This window comes from Brachyistius frenatus, unplaced genomic scaffold, assembly GCF_029030835.1.
Source record: "Brachyistius frenatus isolate BFR_SWC_R1_liver_20210118 unplaced genomic scaffold, ASM2903083v1 Contig_112, whole genome shotgun sequence".
NCBI classification, from domain to species: Eukaryota; Metazoa; Chordata; class Actinopteri; family Embiotocidae; genus Brachyistius; species Brachyistius frenatus.
In genome coordinates, this window is record NW_027210711.1 from 895,415 (window position 1) to 914,741 (window position 19,327).

Here is a 19,327-nt window from a genome sequence, read left to right on the forward strand (position 1 = left end):
ATTTGCCGAAAAAGCGGCGTCAAGTTTAGGGAGACCGGAACTCGTTGAAGTGTCTTCGCTTTCAAAATAAAAGCACAACCCACTGGACTAATGGTAAGAAAAACAACGCGTGTGCAAATATTGCGCTTTTATTAGCAGTAGAGTGTAATAGAATAGTTATTACGTTTATCGTACGAGGCAGTTTGGTTTAATAACAACTGCAGTTTTTTGTTGTTTTTTTTCCAATTCCGCTCTTACCGCGAAAGATAGCAGGAAGCGCTGCGCTAACTCTGCTAGCGTTGCTAACGGAGCGTCATTGTCGCTGACATATTTTCGAGCTAGCATCGCTCAAAGGTGACGTGTTTGGACTCTTTTTTTTCTTCAATTTAAATTTAAATTAATATATATATATATATTATTTTTTTTTAAACTCTGCCCTTCAACCATGTGGATGTGCGTTGCTGTTTTCCTGCCGTGGCTGCGGTCGGGCGGATGCACGGACAAAGCCAACACGTCCGACCTCATCCAGTACACCGCTGCGGACTTCAGGGAGAAACTGAACTCTGGGAAGATGATGTTTATCTACTTTGAACATCAAGGTGAGCTGATCACTCCCAAGAAACGCCTCAGTCTTTTCTGTATTTCTATTTAGGACATATAGGACCTCGGTGGTATTGCAGTACTTTTGCCAAGACGTCTTCTTATCAGATGGTAAAAGGGGGGGGGGGATGAGTTTAACAGTAAATATGTTTCCTGCATTTTTTTTTTTTGGGGGGGGGGGAAGTCATGGAAGGATATCCAAACTTTCAAAATATCAGCATTTGTGGACGACAGCTACAAGAGGAGCTTTTAGTCGCTCAGGAATCACAGCTTTTCTCTCCTTCCAGTGTCTCCGACCATCTCTCTGTTCCTGGTGGAGTTGGAGAAGTCAGCAGAAGCTCTGCAGGATTACGGGGTCCTGGTCGGCAAGGTCCTTGAAGTGGCCAATAACGCTCTTCAAATTCAAGCTTTTATTCACAGGTAACCAGCGAGTTGCTGTTTGGCAGGTGAAATCCTTCTTCTTTTTTTTTTTCTTTTGTTTGTTTTGTCCTCACTGTTTTAGGTCAACTGTAACAAAGAGCCGGTTCACGCCTACTGCACGGAGGAAAGGCTACCGCGCACTGCTTTTTTATTCAGGTCGGTCTCAACCCGGCTGCTTGGTGGGTTTGGTGAATTGTGCCGGCCGTTGTTTTTAAATTTCGTTTTAACTGCGCTCGCGTCTTTGTGTCGTCAGAGGCGGGAAGGAGTTCCTGAGCTTCGATTTGGACACCGTGTTCGACGTCAACTCCATCGTCTCTGAAGTCCTGTTGTGAGTAATCCTTTTGTTGACAGTTGGAAACGCATCGATGAAAACCAGTCTTAATTGTTTGCATGACATTTAGTTGAAACCTTTTTTTTTTCTCTCTCTCTCTCTCTCTCTCTCTCTCTCGTTCTTCCAGTGCCATCCTGCGTGATGAGGTGAAGTACGTCCACACGGACGCTGACCTCCTGGCCATGGAGAAGGCCGCCAGAGGGAAGAAGGACATCGTGCTGGCTTACGTCAGCAGTCTGGGGACACAAGGTGCAAAGACGAGGGAGGCAAAAAAACAACAACAACAAAAAAACACTGAGAGAAGGGAGAGGAGAAGGAGGCAAAGTGCCAGCGATGTGGCGACCGCACCTCGCTGACTTACTCCATTGTTTGCTCATACTTTGGAAGATTGACTCATGCCACGAATTGTATTGTTTCTGCTGGTTGTTTTATTAAGAGCACAGATCGACGATGGAGACGGCGTATGTTTATGGATCCAAATATCAGTTCATCCTCATAACAGGAGGCCCAGTGCTGAAGCATTTAGGGTAAGAGCTTTTTTTTTTTTTTTTTCCCCCCTTCCTCTCCTCCACCCTCCCCTTTTTCTGCAGACACACACCAGATCAAACACTGTAGACGCCTTAGGCATAATATCAAACTTCTATTTCTTTACATTGAGCGGATAGTTTAGTAATTTTTAAAAATGTTTTAAACACACTCACATCCACTTCGGACTGTTAAAACTTCGACAAATACCCCTCTCTGAAAAAGTGGAGGCCATTAAACAATTTCAATTCCTTAAAGCAGCCTCTCTGTGCATCTAAATAAAAACGTGGTCACATTACTGGAACAGAAGTGAGGATGCAGATGTTCAGACTGAGGACTGAATCAGTGAATCAGTGGGGGAAAAAAAAAAGATGAATTTAAACTCTATAAATAAACACACAAGTCTGAAGTCAGTGAAATGATTCACGCGTTAAAAAGTTAAATTCACGTTTGTTTGTTTTTTTCTCTCTCCGCGTCTTCTTTCAGCGTGAACGAGTCGTCTCCCTCGTCTCGAGTGTGGTTCCTCCACTGTCGAGTTCCCGGCGGCCCCGCGACCCCGATGACCTCCGAGCGCTGCCCTCTGACCCGCATGAGGAAGGCCCTGTCCACCCTGAGCCTGCACGCCTTCCTGCAGCTCATGGAGGCTCCGCTCGTGGTAAACAAACAGAGCCACCGTAGATGTTTGCATCCGAAGTTCTGATCAAAGATGAAATGAAAAGCCGTCTAGTGGAGCAAGAGAAAAACAATCAGAAAATAATCAATCTATCTTTGCAGAAAAACTAGTATGTCAGACCTGCAGTGTGTGCTTCATTTATCTGCCCTTTATTTATTGGATTCATGGATTAATTCATTTGGGTTATATTATGTCATCAAAGTGCTTGTGTTATGTGACCGACGGTCCAAAACAACCAAAGATATTCAGGGTCAGATTTTACACACTAAACATCAGCAGAGGGATGTGGAGAGAAAAAAAAAAAAGCCTCCTAAACAGGTCAGTAACACAGAAAGAGGTTTAAGGCTCCTGCTGTTGTGTCTCCATAAACTGGCCTGCATTGATCTCGCAGTTGATGGTCAAATGTAACTGTAATGAGCACAAATCACAGCCCTCTGTTTCCTGTTTACTTTAAGAGGATCCTTTTACTTTTTTAAGAAGTTTCTTAAAAGCGTCTCGCCCCTCTCACAGTCTGAAGTGCACGACGACCCCTCGGCGGTCCCGCCCCCCCAGTTCCCCTACCAGCAGACCCCGCAGGTCTTCCTCTTCTCCCGGCCTGCCACCGAGCACCTGGACCTGGACACGGCCACCGCTCTGGCCTGGAGGCTGCGGGGCCTCGCGCTGCTGCTGCTGGTGCACAGGTGGGTGAGAGCTGCAGGTTCACGGGTCTTTATCATATTAACACACACTTCAGTCTGAAACCTTTTGTGTGTGTGTGTGTGTGTGTGTGTGTGTGTGTGTGTGTGTGTGTGTGTGTGTGTGTGTGTGTGTTACCAGGCAGAGTGCTGCAGTGAAAACCCCTGATGAATATAATGCTGCTTACAGGCTGCCTGAGAAGGTATGACGGTCTCATATATATCAACACACAATATAAGATTACTACTTGTTCTTACCTGTGTGTGTGTGTGTTTGTTTGTTTGTTTGTTTGTTTGTGTGCGCACTCCCAGAGCTCCGAGGTGAAATATTTGACCCTACACAGCCTCGATGAGGTGTTGGAGCTCTTCACCAATTTAGAGAAAGAGGCGGAGGAGGAGGAAGAAGAGCAAGGAGAAGAAGAAGACGAGGGAGAGGAGAAGGATTCTCATTTTGGTGAGCAAGAAGAACAAACAGGCTGAAAAGAGAAGAATCACACATTAACCAAAGAGGAGGGAGGAAGGATAAAAGTGAACCTGTGTGTATTTATGTTTGTGTATCCGTCTCTAGGCAACCTGGACGATGAAATTGCAGCATCGGTGTTTGAAAACCGAGGCAACCTGCCGGACACGGACTCAATTACCCAGCTAACCTCGGACAACTTCCACGCCGCACTGGCACAAAGCAGCCTGACAGTGGCGCTCTTCTACCTCAAATGTAAGACGCAGATTCGCCACTGGGTGGCGTCCAGTGTTTCGGTCTGTAGTGGAAATGTGCTGTTTGTCATGATTTTTCATTTCATTCATTTTCCTGTTGAAGAGGTGGAATTAACTGCAGTTTCTTCTTTTCACCACCAGGGGATGCTGTTTCAATGGCTTTTCTCAGCTCCTTCATTGAAGTTGCAGAGAGACTTGCAGGTAAACAACAACACTGGCCAAATATGCATAAATAAATACATATATATATATATATATATAGCCCTCTATATATATATATATATATAAAATGAGAGGGTGACTGTTCCACGGGGGAGATACAGTGTTGAACATGACAACACAAAATATTCATGTTAATGGATTTAGTTGCTCTTATTAGAAATCTGTTTCACTTCAATTTAGAGAATTAAAAATAATAATACCTTTTATTTGTGTAGCGCCTATCATACAGGAAATGCAGGTCAAAGTGCTTTACCGCAAGAAAATTATTTGGAAAACGAAAGCAGTTGTGTTGCCATGGCAAACTGGCCCCATTAAACATATGACGAGTGGAAATTGTAGAAACCAACCTTTCAATTATTCTAATTTGTAGGAGGGATATTCACATAAGACTCAAATCTTGTCATACAGGAGAGAAAAATTGCAAAAAAAAAAAAATATGCAAATAATGATGTGAATCTGGGACTGTGTGACATATGGAGGGACTGTACCTTTTATTCAGACCCACATTCTCATAACATGTCATCTCAAGCCCAAGACTTTACAGTACTGTAGAGCAAGAATATTGTTTATGGGGATTTTGTATTTGCTCATTTGTGTGACATTTTGAAACATCATTGCTGCATGTGTTATTTTTTTATTTTTTTTTTTAAATTTAAACATAGAGTAAATTGACTGATGAGTAAATCTCCTCAGACTTCGAGCTTGCCGACGTCCAGATGAGCGGGGTCGACTGCGGAGAGTGGACCGACCTCTGTGCCGCTCGGCCCGGCAGAGCCGTCCCGTTCCAGCCAATCACGGCCTTCCCCAGTGTCCTGCTGCTCCGCCCCCAAGAGCCGGCCCAGCACTACGGAGGGATGCTGGCCAGCGAGGCGCTCCACCGCTTCATCGTGATGTGAGACGAAAATATCTTTGAAACATTATAATTTAGAAACGAGGCGGAGTTGAGTTCATCATGAGGACGATGACTCGGCCTATGGAAACAGTGTCATGTATTCTGAGGTACTCTTGAGGGAGATGTCGTAACTCTGATGACATCATAGCGATGTCATCAAGGTCACATCTGCCCGACTCTGGAATCTCCAAAGTAAAAGTTCCAAGAGTCACAAACGAAGGCGTTTCTCAGACAAGCAGGGTGTAACTATTGACGGTCAAGTTGCATCATGGGAAGTGTAGGATCCAGTGTTTTTCCTACTACGGTTGGAGAAAAGTGTTTTAAATAACCTACTTGAGTATCATTTTAATTACACACAGTAGAGTGTTCCAGTTCTTTCAGTCAATGACAAAGAGTGCATCCTTAGAAGGAACAAACCATTTGATCGTCATCAACACAGAAGCAAACTACAACCAAAGTCAGAGTTCAAAAATGTATTACTAAAATCAACAAAAGAAAGTCAAGGAAAGACAAATAAACTCCTGCAGGATGTTTGTGTTGGACGTCTTTGTGTTGGACGTCTCTACTGCTGCAGAAGGGACATAAAACTCTTCCTGATAAACAACAGGCTGCTGCAGTGTTTTATACTACAGATCCAACAAAGTGAAAACAAAACAAGACTTTATCAGCATGACGGCAATAAAATAATAGAAAACACTTGGGATGAATCAGATGTCGTTGTCCATCACCCGTATCCTTAAACAAGCTGCTACAAATAATCTCAAATAGGAAAATAACTCATGTAAGAGCGTGGCAGCGAGTAAAACGCGCATAACAACATGAATATTTGGAGGGGAATGCTGCTGCTGCTCCAACAGATGTCATGTTCCTCTGAAAAACCGCAGGACTTTAAAAAAAAAAAAAAAAAGTGTTGATAGATACGGTCTGTCTGGTGTCCATCTGCTAAAATGCGGGGTTTTTATTTTGTGCATTTTCTTCTTTAACCAGGAGCCGCTCAGCTTCTCCCGTGCTCCTGTCCACCCAAGAGGAAGTGACGTCGTTCCTTGAAGACGTGCCTCACCCCGAGCTGGCGGGCTACGAGCCGGACAGAGTCGTGGGACTGTTTCAGACGCGCACGCACGCAGGTAGGAGGCTCGGTGTGATGTCACGACAGCTGAAATCAAAACAAGGACTTTATTTACTTTTATGTGTTTATGTGTTTAATGTTCAAGCGGATTTTTGTGATTGTCATACATATTAAATTCGACAGACCAAAATGAAGCACTGTGGCACAGAGGGATAAGATCAGAATATATTAAAGAATATAAAGTCAATATATTGACAGTGTCATCCTTGGAAGTTTGAACATTTTTCAAGATGTCGTAGATGTGTCCCTTCACGTCCTTTCATGACCTACTTTCCCTACAAATCCCCGCTGCCCACTGTCATTAACATGAGGTTATGACGTCGTGGCGACGTCCCCCTGTCTTGCCAGGTTTCCTGGTGTTTACTGAAGCAGCGAAGTCCCTGAGAGGAGCGGTGCTGACTGGACTGCTGACAGACGGGCTGGCAGAGAAATGGTACCAGCGCTCCATTCTTTACCGTTTCAAGGTCGTTCCTGAAAATCCCCTTCGACTGCGTCACTTCAGCTCCTCTATCAGAGTTTAACACGCTTGAATTCTCCCAGTGCTTTTGTGTGTGTTTTACGTGCACGTTTGCCGCGCAGGGCTGCCGACCACTCTGCGGACCTTCCCGCCGCGCTGGTGTTTCCGTCTTGGGGGACGCGCACCCGTCCCGCCGCGCTGCCCGTGTCCTCGTCCGCCGAAGAGCTGCTCGCGCGCGTTAACGCTGCCCTGCTCCACCCGATGGTAAATAAAACTGTTGTTTTCCGCAGGCGTCTTTTCTTCATCCTAAAGTCGGATGATGACGACGATGAAGCTTTTTGTTTGCAGTCGTGTGATTAAGAGTTCAAACTGAAGCCCGCGTGGTCGTAGCTTCATTTAAATGTCACGAAATGAAACGGCCGTGAATGATTGGCGGAACTCTTCTCGGCGGCCGAGACGAAACCGCTCACCGTACGTCACGTATAACAAGCTCCACGTGTTTCTCTCGATACGTCGGAGGTCCGGAGTGATGAGGCACGTCTCAGGACACTTTCGCTCGAGTAAACAACGCGAGGAATGGAAACTATAGTCCTTAATACAGATGGCGCTCAAGGCCAGCCCTCCCACTGAGACTTTATGACGCTGGTGTGCACAGATGAAGATGGGTGCAGACTCTTTCCTGGCACTGTGAATGTAAATAGTTGGAGTGCAACAGCCTGGTTCAGGAATCTGATTTCAAGTCACTGTATCATAATGGATCAATCAGGGACCGATTCTCCCTTCTGGTAGTGCTGTTGTCCTCAATTTTCTAATTCATCCTAGTAAATCAAGGCCCAATAAAACCAGTTGGAAGGAGACATTAACCCCGTCTCCTTTATTCCTGCGGTGCAATCAGTCGAATAAAGTTGAAGTCTTTCCTACTTAAAAAAGAAGTGAAACAAAAGGTTCAGTCTCTTCAAGGGTTTTTCATTCTTAACACTGCACATTATTTTGCCTCCTTCAGTTCATGAATTGCTGTGTTTGACACGTTTTATGCTGACACAGCTCGACGTAGCAGCTGCAGTATTGCAGCACTGGTGTGGAAATCCCAGATAATTTGAGCTTTGTGCTGATTTAGTAAAACTCCTCTGAGTCTGTTTGTATTTCATCACTATTTAAATCTCCGTTGTTTTAGCCGCCTTTGATTCTCCATAAATGTGATTTGATATATTTGGATGAGTTTTCTTTCGTCTTCACCTGCAGCCCGAGCTGACGGTGGACAGCCTGCCGTCCTTCCTCTCGCCGGGCAGAGCCCTCCTCCTCCTCTTCGTCGGAGAGGAGGAGGACGAGATCGGGCGGCGGCAGAACCGGGCGCTGGTGGGGGAGATGAGGGGAGTGGTGGAGCTGGGCGGGGGGAGGATGGAGCGATACCTGGCCTGCTGGATCCACCTGTACGTCCGTCAATCAATATCATCTACCCTCCTTCTGTCCTCGGTTTTGTTGTTGATTTATTGCTTAAAAAAAAAAAAAAAAAAAAAATCCACTCTCCACTCTCTCTTTTTATGCAGTAATTGATGAATCAGTAGATTTATTTTGCTGGTTTGTGTTTCAGCGGCCGCACTCCAGCTGGGATGTCCGTGCTGGGCTCGTACCTGGGCTCCATGCCCCCTCTTCCTGCACTGGTGCTCACTCATTTACCCTCTGGGGATGAGATCTTTCAGTACCCACCCAACACCCCCATCGTGGCCCCGTCTGTCCTGCGGTGGCTGCAGAGGGTCGAGGAGGGGGCGGAGTCTCCAGCAGGTAAGGAGTAGGAAGCAAATCTAATTGGACTAAATCAGTGGAGGATTTTGAAGTGTCTAAGCATATATTTAGACAGAGAAATGTTCCTACAGGTTATATTGTACACTTTACAATACAGATGATTATGTAGTTATAGAGTTATTTTGTGATGAGACAGTGGGGGGAAAAAAACATTTGATGTTTTAGTGGACAGAAAGGCTAAATGCTGTAATAAAGATCTCTGTGTGGGCGTGTCCGTGTAGGGATGCTGGGTGAGGACAACTGGCCTCCCGCCGTCGACTTCTACGACTTCCTGAAAATCATGGACACGCAGGAACCCGACTCCAGCCAGCAGCAAACTCCTCACGGGGAAGAGGTGGATGAGGAAGAGGTCAACGTGGAAGAACATGTGGTGGCGGGACAGACGACGGACGACAAGAATCCTTACAGCCACTCTGAACTGTGACAGAACGAGATGGGACGGAAACGACGCGGCTGATTAAACTGTTAATATATTATTACTGTACAGTTTTATTATAGTTATTGAATATGTAAGTGGACCAGCATTTTATTGTAAAGATTTAGCAAGACACATTATATTGAATGACAAGAGGAACTGCGATTTTTAAAGCCATATTTATACTGATTATATTTTGTGTCTTCTGATTTATTGTTTATAGTCACACTAAGTTTAATTTCCTGGTTTCTTACTGCTATGTTTTCCTTGGGATTTGGTTTGTGTGGTCAATTTTCAGGGAACTCTGTGGTTTCATATACTGAACTGACATTCCTATTCTATTTTTCATTTTTCATTTGTAAAGCAACTTGAAAACACATGTTGCCGCATCTGCCCCAGCAGCTGAGGAAATCACACCAAGAGTGGAAATTGCAGCGATGTTTGATGAAGTGCTTTGGAAATTTTTGTTATATTTCGTATCACTCCATCTCCTGGCCCGTAATGTCATGGAACTGCGGGGTTATTTTTCCCGGCAAGTGAATTGCAGAACAAAGGAGGTGGGGTGGGTTCTTCGGAATCTGGTGTTTAATTACTGCTGTGGTTTTATCTGTAATTTTTTTTACATTAATCTTTATGATCAAACTTTGTCTAGTTACTGGCTTTGACCTTGTTCTTACTGGGATTTAATCCAAATTTAAAAAGACATTGCGATTAACCTCCTGGGGCATAATGCAGAGGATGTTTGATTATATAAAATATATGACGGAATAATACAACACATTTTTGAAATTATATATCGGGCTATTAAAGCATAATCCCATTTTTGAGGTAAATGAAAGTGTAAGGCAAAGCTGCAAGGGGTCCCTCAACTGTCTAAAATAGATATTGCTTTCATTTAATTCAATCATTACTTTTTGTCTTGAGATGCATTTGTTTTTTTTTGGTTTTTTTTTACCCTGGCCATAACCCATTTGTTTTTTTGGGGCAAAATGTATGAAACAGCGCCCCTCTTGGTTGCAGCGCCAGCCGATGTTATTGAGCGTGTGTGGCCAAAGGCGGTACTGCAAGTCTTACAGTAAGGCCCCAGGTGCACTAATTGACAGTTGAAGATGCAGTTAAAAAAAAAAAAAGAAAAAAGAAAAAAAGGACGGAAATGGACATTTTAAGGACCTAAAATTTCGACGTGAAAGTTCTCCGTTGCCGTTTGGACGTAAAACAAAAAAAAGTTGGTATGAATTGGAAAAAGGTAGCTAAAGTTTGTGTGTGTGTGTGTGTTGGTAGTTTTAGGTGGCTTTACCCCGTTGTATTTCTTTTAAAAGGCTAAAACCCGGCGCTTAACAGTCGCGGAGAGGAAACGAGGACTGCCTGCAAACAAAGAGACCGTCGACACGAATTGTCCTTCTAAAAGAAAGACAGAAAGAGTTGACCTGGACTTCAAACGCCGTGAGTAAAACACCGTCTTGTCTGTCTTTGCTTGCTAATAGTTCGGTAATCCCACTCAGGAGGTCCCCTCCCCCCCCGGAGAGGATTTATTATTTTGTTTAGCTTCTTGTTGAATTAATATTGATATGAAGAAGACTTTACTGTACTTTACTTCTTTTTTTATTATTAATTTGTATTATTTTGCCCACATAGACTCTTGGCTTTGAATAATGTTGAATGCTTTCCCGGTTTTATTTTCTTTGGTCTCAGTGGGTTTATTGGGACAACTCACTCACGCATGTTTTGTTTGTTGAGTAACTGACATAAACAACCAACAACAACAACAAAAAAAAACCCATCGTTGGCCTTTTTTCCTGCGTGGGAAGCAGGTAAAAGTCACACGTGTTTTTGGTACGTGCCTCGATATTTATTGACAAACTTTGAGCCCTTTTATTTAGTCGGTACTAATGTGAATTGTACATTTTGTGATACTTGTCTATGCTCTTCACACCAATACAATACGTAAAGCGACATCCGCGAGCCTTATGACTATGATATGGGCATTATTTCATTTTTGATTCAAACTAAAAAATCTTTCTAAAAGTTGACCATTTAAATTATGTGACTGTTGTGTTACGCCACAAAGTTAGTTCCTTAGTCAGTGTAATTGTCTCCAGTCTGTCCCATGTGGTTTACTTTGATATGGTAAAAGATAACAAATTATAAATATGCGTAGTATTCCTTTAACGGTGAAAACTTTGTACAATAAAAGAGACTGTCTTATTTTATGGGCGGTTTTTTTTTACTGGCAGACAAGTATTCCTCTTATGGGAACTTATTCCAGCCTTCGAGTGGATTTCTCCTTTTTATGAATTCAGCGATGAGTTTCAAGTCTGTCAAAGTCGCAGTGAGCAGAGTAAAAACACACCAAAAACAAAATTAAAAAAAATCCCCCGGCCCAGCAAATCGCTGTGTGTTTAGAAACCGTCTGCAGATGGATTTCATGTATCTGTTTGGGTTTTTCCATCGGGGCCGGTGATTACAACAGGATTAAATTCGGAGGTGCTGCGTCAGTACTCCTGCCTGACAAAGTCTTATTTGATTTAAAGTTTGTTTTTTGTTTTTTTCCCCCCAGAGTTATGATCTCAAAGGATTATATGATTTCGTGTCAGCAATATGATGTATGACAGTGCCAGCGCTGGCTTTAAAAAGTAAAATGACGACCGTTGCTGCTTTTTAACGGTTTGCTAAACTGACTCCTGCCAGAGGAGCAAAGAAAGAGAATCAAACACGTGGGATGATGTTTGGATGCGATCATGGAGATATTTTAAGACAGCGAGCCAAATGAATTGGAGGTGGGGGGGGGGAAGCATCTGTGTATCTGCGTACAGTTTGAATAATGATGACAAATTACACCCGTATAAAAGGTCTTTTTCACTGCAGACATTTTGACTTGTCACTGCAGCAGAAAGCACGGGCCTTACTCATAACGCAGAATGAATTCATCTCGGCTGCGACGTTGTTTTTTTTAAGATGATTTTTTTTTTTTTTATTGATTTTTTTTTTTTTTTTAATCTCGGGGTGCCTTTATTCAGATAGTGACGTGCAGACAGGCGGAGGAATGTTAGCAGAGAGCGCAGAGGACTGACGCGCAGTAACGTCCGGGAATCGATCCGGGAACTCCCCGCTGACGGCTTTCGGGCTCATCCGGTATATCCGTTGAGGAGAAAGCAAGGGACACAAAACACGTGGGTAGATGTTGCCACTTAGCAGCTCCATTTCCAAGGTGCCGAGCGATCGTCAGTCGAAGCTGTAAAAAAACGTCCGCGGAGATGGCCGGGTCACGGTTGTGCTGAATGGTTTTGGAAGATGTCGAAATTGAAGCCCAAAAGTTGCGTAACGTCTGTCGAAAGCGAGAAAAAAACCAAAACATTGACTTGTCCCACGCGCAGGTCACCGACGGGGTTCAGTTTTCTTCGCAGGATTTAAATCTGTCCGGTAAATTGGACCCGCGTCCGATCGCGGCTGCAGTTTTCCATCCTTTCATTGTTTAATCCGCCGTACATTCTGACCATCTGCTTACTTTCCGATTAATCACGCTTATCTGGATCACGCTGGTATCGGAACAAGGCACTGAGGAAAGTGGAGACTATTGGTCCAACTTGATACAGCTTGGAAAAACAGGAGTCAGCGGGGAGACGATTGTACGTCGATGAAGTATGTAACTGACTAAAAAAAAAAATTATTTCGACGATCCGCACGGCTTCTATACCGGATCAAAACACGACACAGAAACATTAGAAAGAGGAATCTGGCTTCAAAACAAGGACGACGTACGCAATCACAGAGGCTTGCTGGAATAATAGCACACAGATGCTGGTGTGCAAGAATGCAAAGATCTCATGATGGGGAGGCAGAAACACAGCGCAGGCCACGGAGGTCTCATTTGTCAGGAACTTTTGTATCACCATCTTGATTTAGTAATCTCAGGGTTTACTCGTGGTTGCGCATGTAACCCAGTCAGTGTTATTAGTCAGTCATCGTCGCCATCGAGGGCTACAGAGACATCCAAGCTGAGGACGAGCACCGAAGTATAACTCCAACTCTGTGGCGTTGAGTATTTTCATAATTACACGGGTCAGAGTGGATCATTCTACTTATACCGTGGCTTTTATAGTTAAGGCTACACTCCTCACTGCAAGACATTTTGAGGTGTTACTTTTTTGGTCCGTTTCCATACGCGACTTACGAGGATTCACTTGAAAAATTTGAAGTCAACGCTGGTGGTTATGAGCAGATAATTTGAGCCGCCGTTAGTTCATCTTGCGTAGTGCTTTTACCTCCGAGCGCTTCACACCGTTTCCCCATTCTCACGCCCGGAGACGCCGCGTGAGGTGCTCGCTTCAGGATTGAACCTCCAGCCTTTTGATGAGTGGGCAACCTGCTCTAGCCACTTTGTGGGTCGTAGATTAGAGTTAGGCTTGGATACTTCATTCCATTTCTGATGATAGATGCCCCCGAATCCTACAATCTGAAGTAAAAAAGTTTGAACGCAGGACTTTTGTGTTGTTTTTGCAGTAATTTGCACACATCATCAATTGTTCAGTCCTCCTCTGATTGGTCTGAAACTGTACATTTCTGAACAGCGACTGTTTCCGATTTGATTTGAGTGCGCCCACAACAATCTGAACCCTTGCTCGTACCGTTTCATGAACTTGGTGCGTGTGGGCTGCGGGCCGCGAGCACGCATGCGGCGACATCAAGTCCGAGCTGTGCAGCTGAACACTGTGAGTTTCTCTGCCTGTTTTGTGATCGATGTCTTGACAGATTGCTCGTGTCTGTGCCCTTAACTCGTAAAAGGCCTGTTGCGCTGGCTTTTATATGGCATTGTCAGCACAGACTAGTAACTGCACTTTTAAACATTGCCTCTGAGAGCAGCGTGTGTGTGTGTGTGTGTGTGTGTGTGTGTGTGTGTGTGTGTGTTTGTACCCGCATGGCACTGCAATGTCCGTCAGACTTTGACTGGAACATAAACGAACCTTACGGGCACCTTTCCGAGAAACGCTACGCACGTCTGAAAAAGAATCGGAACAAGCGATTACTTCCCGTGCGGCGAACGAAGCGGTGCACTCGCACGTCATGCGGGAAAGCTAAATGTTTTTTTTTAGTAATCCCCGTCAAAGTAAACGGTTTGTAGTAGCCTAGACATGTTAAACTATGATATCCCACCAGTGGAAAACAAATATTACACAAACTAAGACTCTAAATTTGTGTGGCAGGAGTGTGTTTTTCTTTTTGTGACCTCTCGCGTTCACCTCTTGACCCCTTTTGAGGAGTTTTAACCCCCAATGCTAGTGTCTTACAATCTAACAGTCTGTTTAGCTGCTCTCTACGTAACACAATAATGATTCTCCTTTCATCCAGTCGCTTTGAGATTTTCTATTTTTCAGGACAGGACCTTTCTCCTCCTCTCCTCTGATCCGTGTTGGATTTGTTTGCAATAAACATAAAAACCTCTGCTAGATTTGGCACCCTCGGGGGGGCCTCGGAGCATGCCAGGATGTATTTGTGTATCACAGCTGTTCGGATGGGTTGAACTCTGGTGCCCAATTTGTCCAGAGATTCCTGGGAACAATATGATTCAGGGTGTGGCAATTAAACGGTTTCTGCGTTGTAGTTTTGAAATCTGTCGCAATGCTGACTTCCTTACGAGCCTGCAACAAAGAAGAGTGTTGAGCTAACGGTCTTTATTGGTCTTTCTCCTTTTTTATCTTTTAGTTCTGTCGTACATTTTCTAATGAACTGGCGCACAGCAAGATAGAAATAGGAATGCAGTCTATAAGAATAATAAGCAGGAAGTGTGGAAAAGTGGAAAAACGAGCTCATTAATTTCATTTTAAAATGACTTTGAGTTGATGTGTTTGACATCACTTTTCCATTTTATTTTCTCTCTTGAGGGGAAAAAAACAAACAACATCGGTGGGTCATCTCTGAGGTCATCGGTGGGTCATCTCTGAGGTCATTACTCAGGAAGTCCGTGTCCAGTCATGACAAATGTATGAGTGTGAACGTGAGGGCTGCATCTATATCGATATGTTTTATTAATCAGCTCCGGATGTCGCTGCTGAGAATTGTCCAGCTACCTTTGGTAACACACTGCGTCGCCACGGGAACGGCCGGGTCCCGCTTCCTGTCTCTGTGCCATCGGGGAAAAGGAGAGTGAGCCGTAAAGGGCACCCTGATGAGTCTTTACAGTCTTGATTACTTTTGAATGTCATGTCTCTGGGAAATGAAGTCACTGAAAACTGGTCACGACTGCTGAGGACTGTGATGTCACAGACTCACGCTGCACAACACCTGGCTGCATCTGCACCGTACAGTTTGACGACGGACTGTCTCGTTAGACCCCTGCTCTTGATTCAAATCCCCGTCAGCTCTCTGTAGGTTTGACCAGACCTGTTAAAGTGGTGTAATTTACATCTTCATACGGGCCTGCTGTCCACTGCAGACATTTCCCCTTCTCATAAAGCACTGGTGTTAAAACAACATTAAAGTGTCCCAGTGAGCCGACATGAGCAACACCGGGCCTCTGAAACTGAGGCAGGTTAACGGATTCATTTTGCCCTCATTTATTTTGGTAATTTACTTTATTACCGCCCATTTTTATACGTGCATTAAAAGTCTGGTGAGTCCAGCCTAACAGCGTATCAGACACCTGCGTGAACGTGCAACAATTGGATTTATCGGTTTTTATTTAAATGTTTAAAAAGTGCTCCAACTTAAATTATTGATCAGAGTTAGAAGCGGGTGATGTGTTATACGTTTAAACAGTAAACAGGGGGAGCCAACAATATTATTAGGGACAATATACAGGTGTGATTTACCCCCCCCCAAAAAAACCGGATTTTTAATTTGTTGTTTGTCTCCGACGGCCGCGTAAAAGTAATTCGTCTCCGTCTGTCTGTCTTTGGTCCAGAAGACTCGTACCCAAACTCAGAAATGCACTCAGAAAGGCAGGCGATTATACACAGAGTGCAACAGTGATTGAGTAAAGCATATACACACACACACACTAATGGATGTTTTACCGCTGAGGCTATATCGTCAAGATCAAGTGGACAAACGTTCAGACAGCGATTTGCTGGTTCAAGACTTGAGTGTACATGAAAGACAAGAGTGTGTACATCTTCATAGCTAGTGTATGTTGTGGTTTTCGCGGCTTGTTTTGACTGTGGCAGATATACCGTCTGTGTGTGTGTGTGTGTGAGAGACGGAGACATCCAGCAGAGAGCCATCTAAAGAGGCTTTTATTGGGTTTTTCGTTACACAATTCTGGGAAGAGAATTACACTAGGCGGCCGTAGAGAAGAGGATGTCAGGAAATTTGGTGTTTTTCTGTGGGTGTGTGGTGAGAAGGAGAGAATACTTTTGAAAAGTAAGTCTCTTTTTTTTTTTTTTTTACAGGATTTGATGCGTATTTCTTCTCTAGAACCAGAACACGCCAGATCGCGCTTTGTTCATTAGTTTAACCCTCGGATAGTTTTGTGTGGTGCTTGGCAGAGCGGCGAACGCTTCATAACTTTCAGTGTCTTACTGCCAAACAAATATCCCCACTTTCCTCTACGGAATTTAGTAGCAGAAAAATGTCTCCTGCTCCTGGTTTTTCACAAGAAATCACATTTGATTTCAAAGGGCTGACAAAACAAAATGTTAATACAGATCTCCCTAAGCGTTGGACTGATTTTAAATGTATGGTAAAGGTAGACGTACTAACACGTTTACACAATTACTATTGTAATAATATCAAGTTATTTCAGTGTAAATGTGTTACAATTATGATTGTTGTTGGACTTTTGTTTATGTTTTCAGCGATATTTTGTGACTTGGGTAGGTCCAGAGTGATACTGCTAAGAGGAAATGACTTGTGCAGGAGTAAGCTTTGAGCTTTGTGTACCTTCTTCCTGTGTAGTTTTAGTTTGAGACAGATGGATGTCATCGGTGTTTCTTGTTGTCGACCACGATACAAAGAAAATGTTCTCCCACCTCCATCGTCTTTTAGCACCTATTGGAACGGCGAACAAAAGCTCCAGTGTGTGTGTGTGTGTGTGTGTGTGTGTGTGTGTGTGTGTGTGTGTGAGAGAAAACCAGGCAGACAGCCACTCTGTTAATTCACCTGCAGTCAAATGGTTTTAGTTTTTCTTCTCTCGGATCCGTGTGCCGTGTTTTCTTTAGTTTCTCATCAGCCCTGTCAGTGCAATCGTGCCTGGAATTTGATAATGTAGTCCCAAGTCCAACTTCAGGGGAATGTGGGAGCTGCTGTTTATGATCAGGAGATCAAACGGATGAAAATCTTGAGTCGATTAAGTGATCAGTTACGTGTAGGCTGGAAAAATTCATGTCCCTGTCGAAGTTAATATTTGTTATATGTTGTAAGCTAAAAATCTAAAATATCTGGCTGAAAAATTCTATATTTGCATTAAACTCAATATGTATCTCAGAACTGACTGATAATCGATCATGTTTGCATTAATTGAATCGTGTTGCACTTCCCATCCCTCACTGTTGATGTGTCATATTACGATATGAAATAGTTTTGGTCAGTATGAGTCTTTTCATTTTTCTCACTGAGAACATTTCCCACAGTGATTCACTTATTGGCTGCTAATCCGCAATCCTTTTAAACCCAAATGGACCGGCTAACAAAGGCCGTGTGAGTGTGTGTGTGTGTGAGTGTGAGCGTGTGCATTTTACATTTCACCTGGGACAGTCTGTCTCTGGCTATTTTGGGGGATTCTGTGTAACTTTCCAGGATTAAAAACCACAGGGCAGCAGGAAAGTTGTCATCCGGTTGCTATGACGACGCACTGAAGGAAGAGCTCCCCACCGTGAGCACAAGCGCGTTCTGCGGGGCTGCAGGCGAACCTCGTTGCGCTTTGGTGCACCTACAGCCACTGTTTGATTTTTAGGGGCACGAGAACGTCGGTCATTTCTGGAATCGGTTGCGGCTCATTCGTGCCAGTACTGCAGCAACTTCTTTCCAATGAACGCAGCACCATGGAGACCTATGTGCGGTTGGGTTGAGGCTGAGATAGTGGTCTTACTGCGATGTTAATAATGTAAACACGTATTGTCTTTTATATTTATTCACTCGTCTCCTTTTACCATTTTACCAACATAACTGAAATTTGTTTACCACTCCTCCCCTCTGCCAAATACATCATTGCCGGTATTTCCTTTTGCAAATTATATAATGTGTTATGTAAGCAGATTTTCTAGAAAACAGGGTTTGACTTAGCTCACATCCTCTTTCCTTTAAATAGAGTATGAGAAACTCGGTTTGAAACCTTGTATAACGCGGGACAGGCTTTTATTGGAGGTCCTTTCGGTTCCCCCTTTCATCTCACATCTCCTCCATTGTTCTTTCTTAAAAACGACCACTTCATTAAAAGGTCTGGTTTGTTTGAAACCGAAGCGGCCCCCGTAATGAAAGCCTGAACATCACGTTTTGAAGAAGTGGGGAAGGAAAGCTGACTTCAGCTTCTGTAAATCTCAGCGCTGAAGTTTCAAAAGTGGAGAAGTAAACCTCTTAAATTGTCCAAACGCGGACATATTTCCCCCGCTCGGCCTCAGAGGTGTTCAACAGACTCTGCTGAGCTGTCCATGCTGCTCCAGACTCCTGCGGGACGTTTGCAACCTGCAGCGTCCGTCCCGCAGGAGTCTAAAAGTCCATCCTGTTGCTCCTTCTCCTCCGAGCTTCCCGTAAAACGAACGACGAGACAGAAATAGACTTGGAAACCAACAGAGCATCCCAAACAGCGATGGGATCTTATCGTTTTGGAGTTTTTGTTCGCCCTGTGTTTTTCTAGTTTTTTTAGGACTGATGTCACTCCCTCGGCTGCAATCACAGAGCACGACAGATTGAGATCTCTCTTTTCTAAATTTGGCAAGGATTAAAAAGCACATGTTTTTATTGGAAACTAATTGGAAAGAAGGGAGGAAGAGGAGGAGGAGGAAACCCAGAATGAAGAAAAGCAGAGGTCGGCATTTTTGCCAGTCCTCAGAGAGTAGAAACAGGGTGTCCTGTTCAAAACAAGAAGCAGCGAGCTCTGCCAGAGGTCAGCTGACTGCTCCCAAACTCCCAGGCTGCTCTGTTTTAACATGAACGCGAGGCTTATAACATTTCCAAACAAGTTGGCGAGATCCTTTCTGCTTGACAAGAAACACTGGAGTCAATAGATCGTACAGTGAACGGAGTTAAAAAGCAGGTTTTGAAGTTTTAGTTTTGAGGTAGAAATAAAAAATCGCCCACTTTTCTCTAGCAGTGGTCGCCATGGCACCGGTCGCTCCATCCTCCGACAGCTGATTATGTGCTGCCGTCACTACAGACCAGAATATGCTGATATGACGAGGTAGACGTGGAAGAATGAGTCTTAACCAAGGATATTTTGCTCATTAGCTAAACAATGTAGACAAACAGTGTCGACTGATTTCAAATCTAAAGGCACATTTCAACCTAATTTAGATCCTTTTTTTATTTCTCATCAACCTGGTGAAACCCAAAATTATGAATCATCT

At 43.9% G+C, this 19,327-nt stretch overlaps 1 protein-coding gene across 3 annotated transcripts; it reads left to right on the forward strand.

Annotated features, from left to right (window-relative positions):
• Positions 1–397: 397 nt before the first annotated feature.
• On the forward strand, positions 398–9,023 carry txndc16 (thioredoxin domain containing 16). 3 transcript variants are annotated; one of them, XM_069712737.1, is made up of 19 exons: positions 398–578; positions 867–949; positions 1,082–1,155; positions 1,253–1,327; positions 1,458–1,579; positions 1,767–1,857; positions 2,342–2,510; positions 3,039–3,208; positions 3,345–3,405; positions 3,515–3,656; positions 3,771–3,917; positions 4,058–4,117; positions 4,832–5,030; positions 6,018–6,154; positions 6,505–6,589; positions 6,736–6,877; positions 7,856–8,043; positions 8,205–8,395; positions 8,638–9,023. In XM_069712737.1, exons 1-19 carry the CDS (start codon positions 425–427, stop codon positions 8,838–8,840), a joined length of 2,493 nt encoding a protein of 830 aa, XP_069568838.1. In that variant the 5' UTR covers positions 398–424; the 3' UTR covers positions 8,841–9,023. The 3 variants fall into 3 exon arrangements, with proteins under 3 accessions (XP_069568838.1, XP_069568840.1, XP_069568839.1); XM_069712738.1 differs by lacking the exons at positions 398–578; positions 1,082–1,155 and adding an exon at positions 609–690 and having other exon boundaries at positions 867–1,025; XM_069712739.1 differs by lacking the exons at positions 867–949; positions 1,082–1,155 and having other exon boundaries at positions 510–578.
• The last annotated feature ends 10,304 nt before the right edge of the window (positions 9,024–19,327 follow it).

Coding starts and splice junctions, on each gene's coding strand:
- txndc16 (XM_069712737.1), top strand. CDS start 425: ATGTGGATGTGCGTTGCTGTTTTCCTGCCGTGGCTGCGGTCGGGCGGA. Junction 5,031..6,017: donor CTCCACCGCTTCATCGTGAT/GTGAGACGAAAA, acceptor TTCTTTAACCAG/GAGCCGCTCAGCTTCTCCCG. Junction 6,878..7,855: donor CTGCCCTGCTCCACCCGATG/GTAAATAAAACT, acceptor CTTCACCTGCAG/CCCGAGCTGACGGTGGACAG.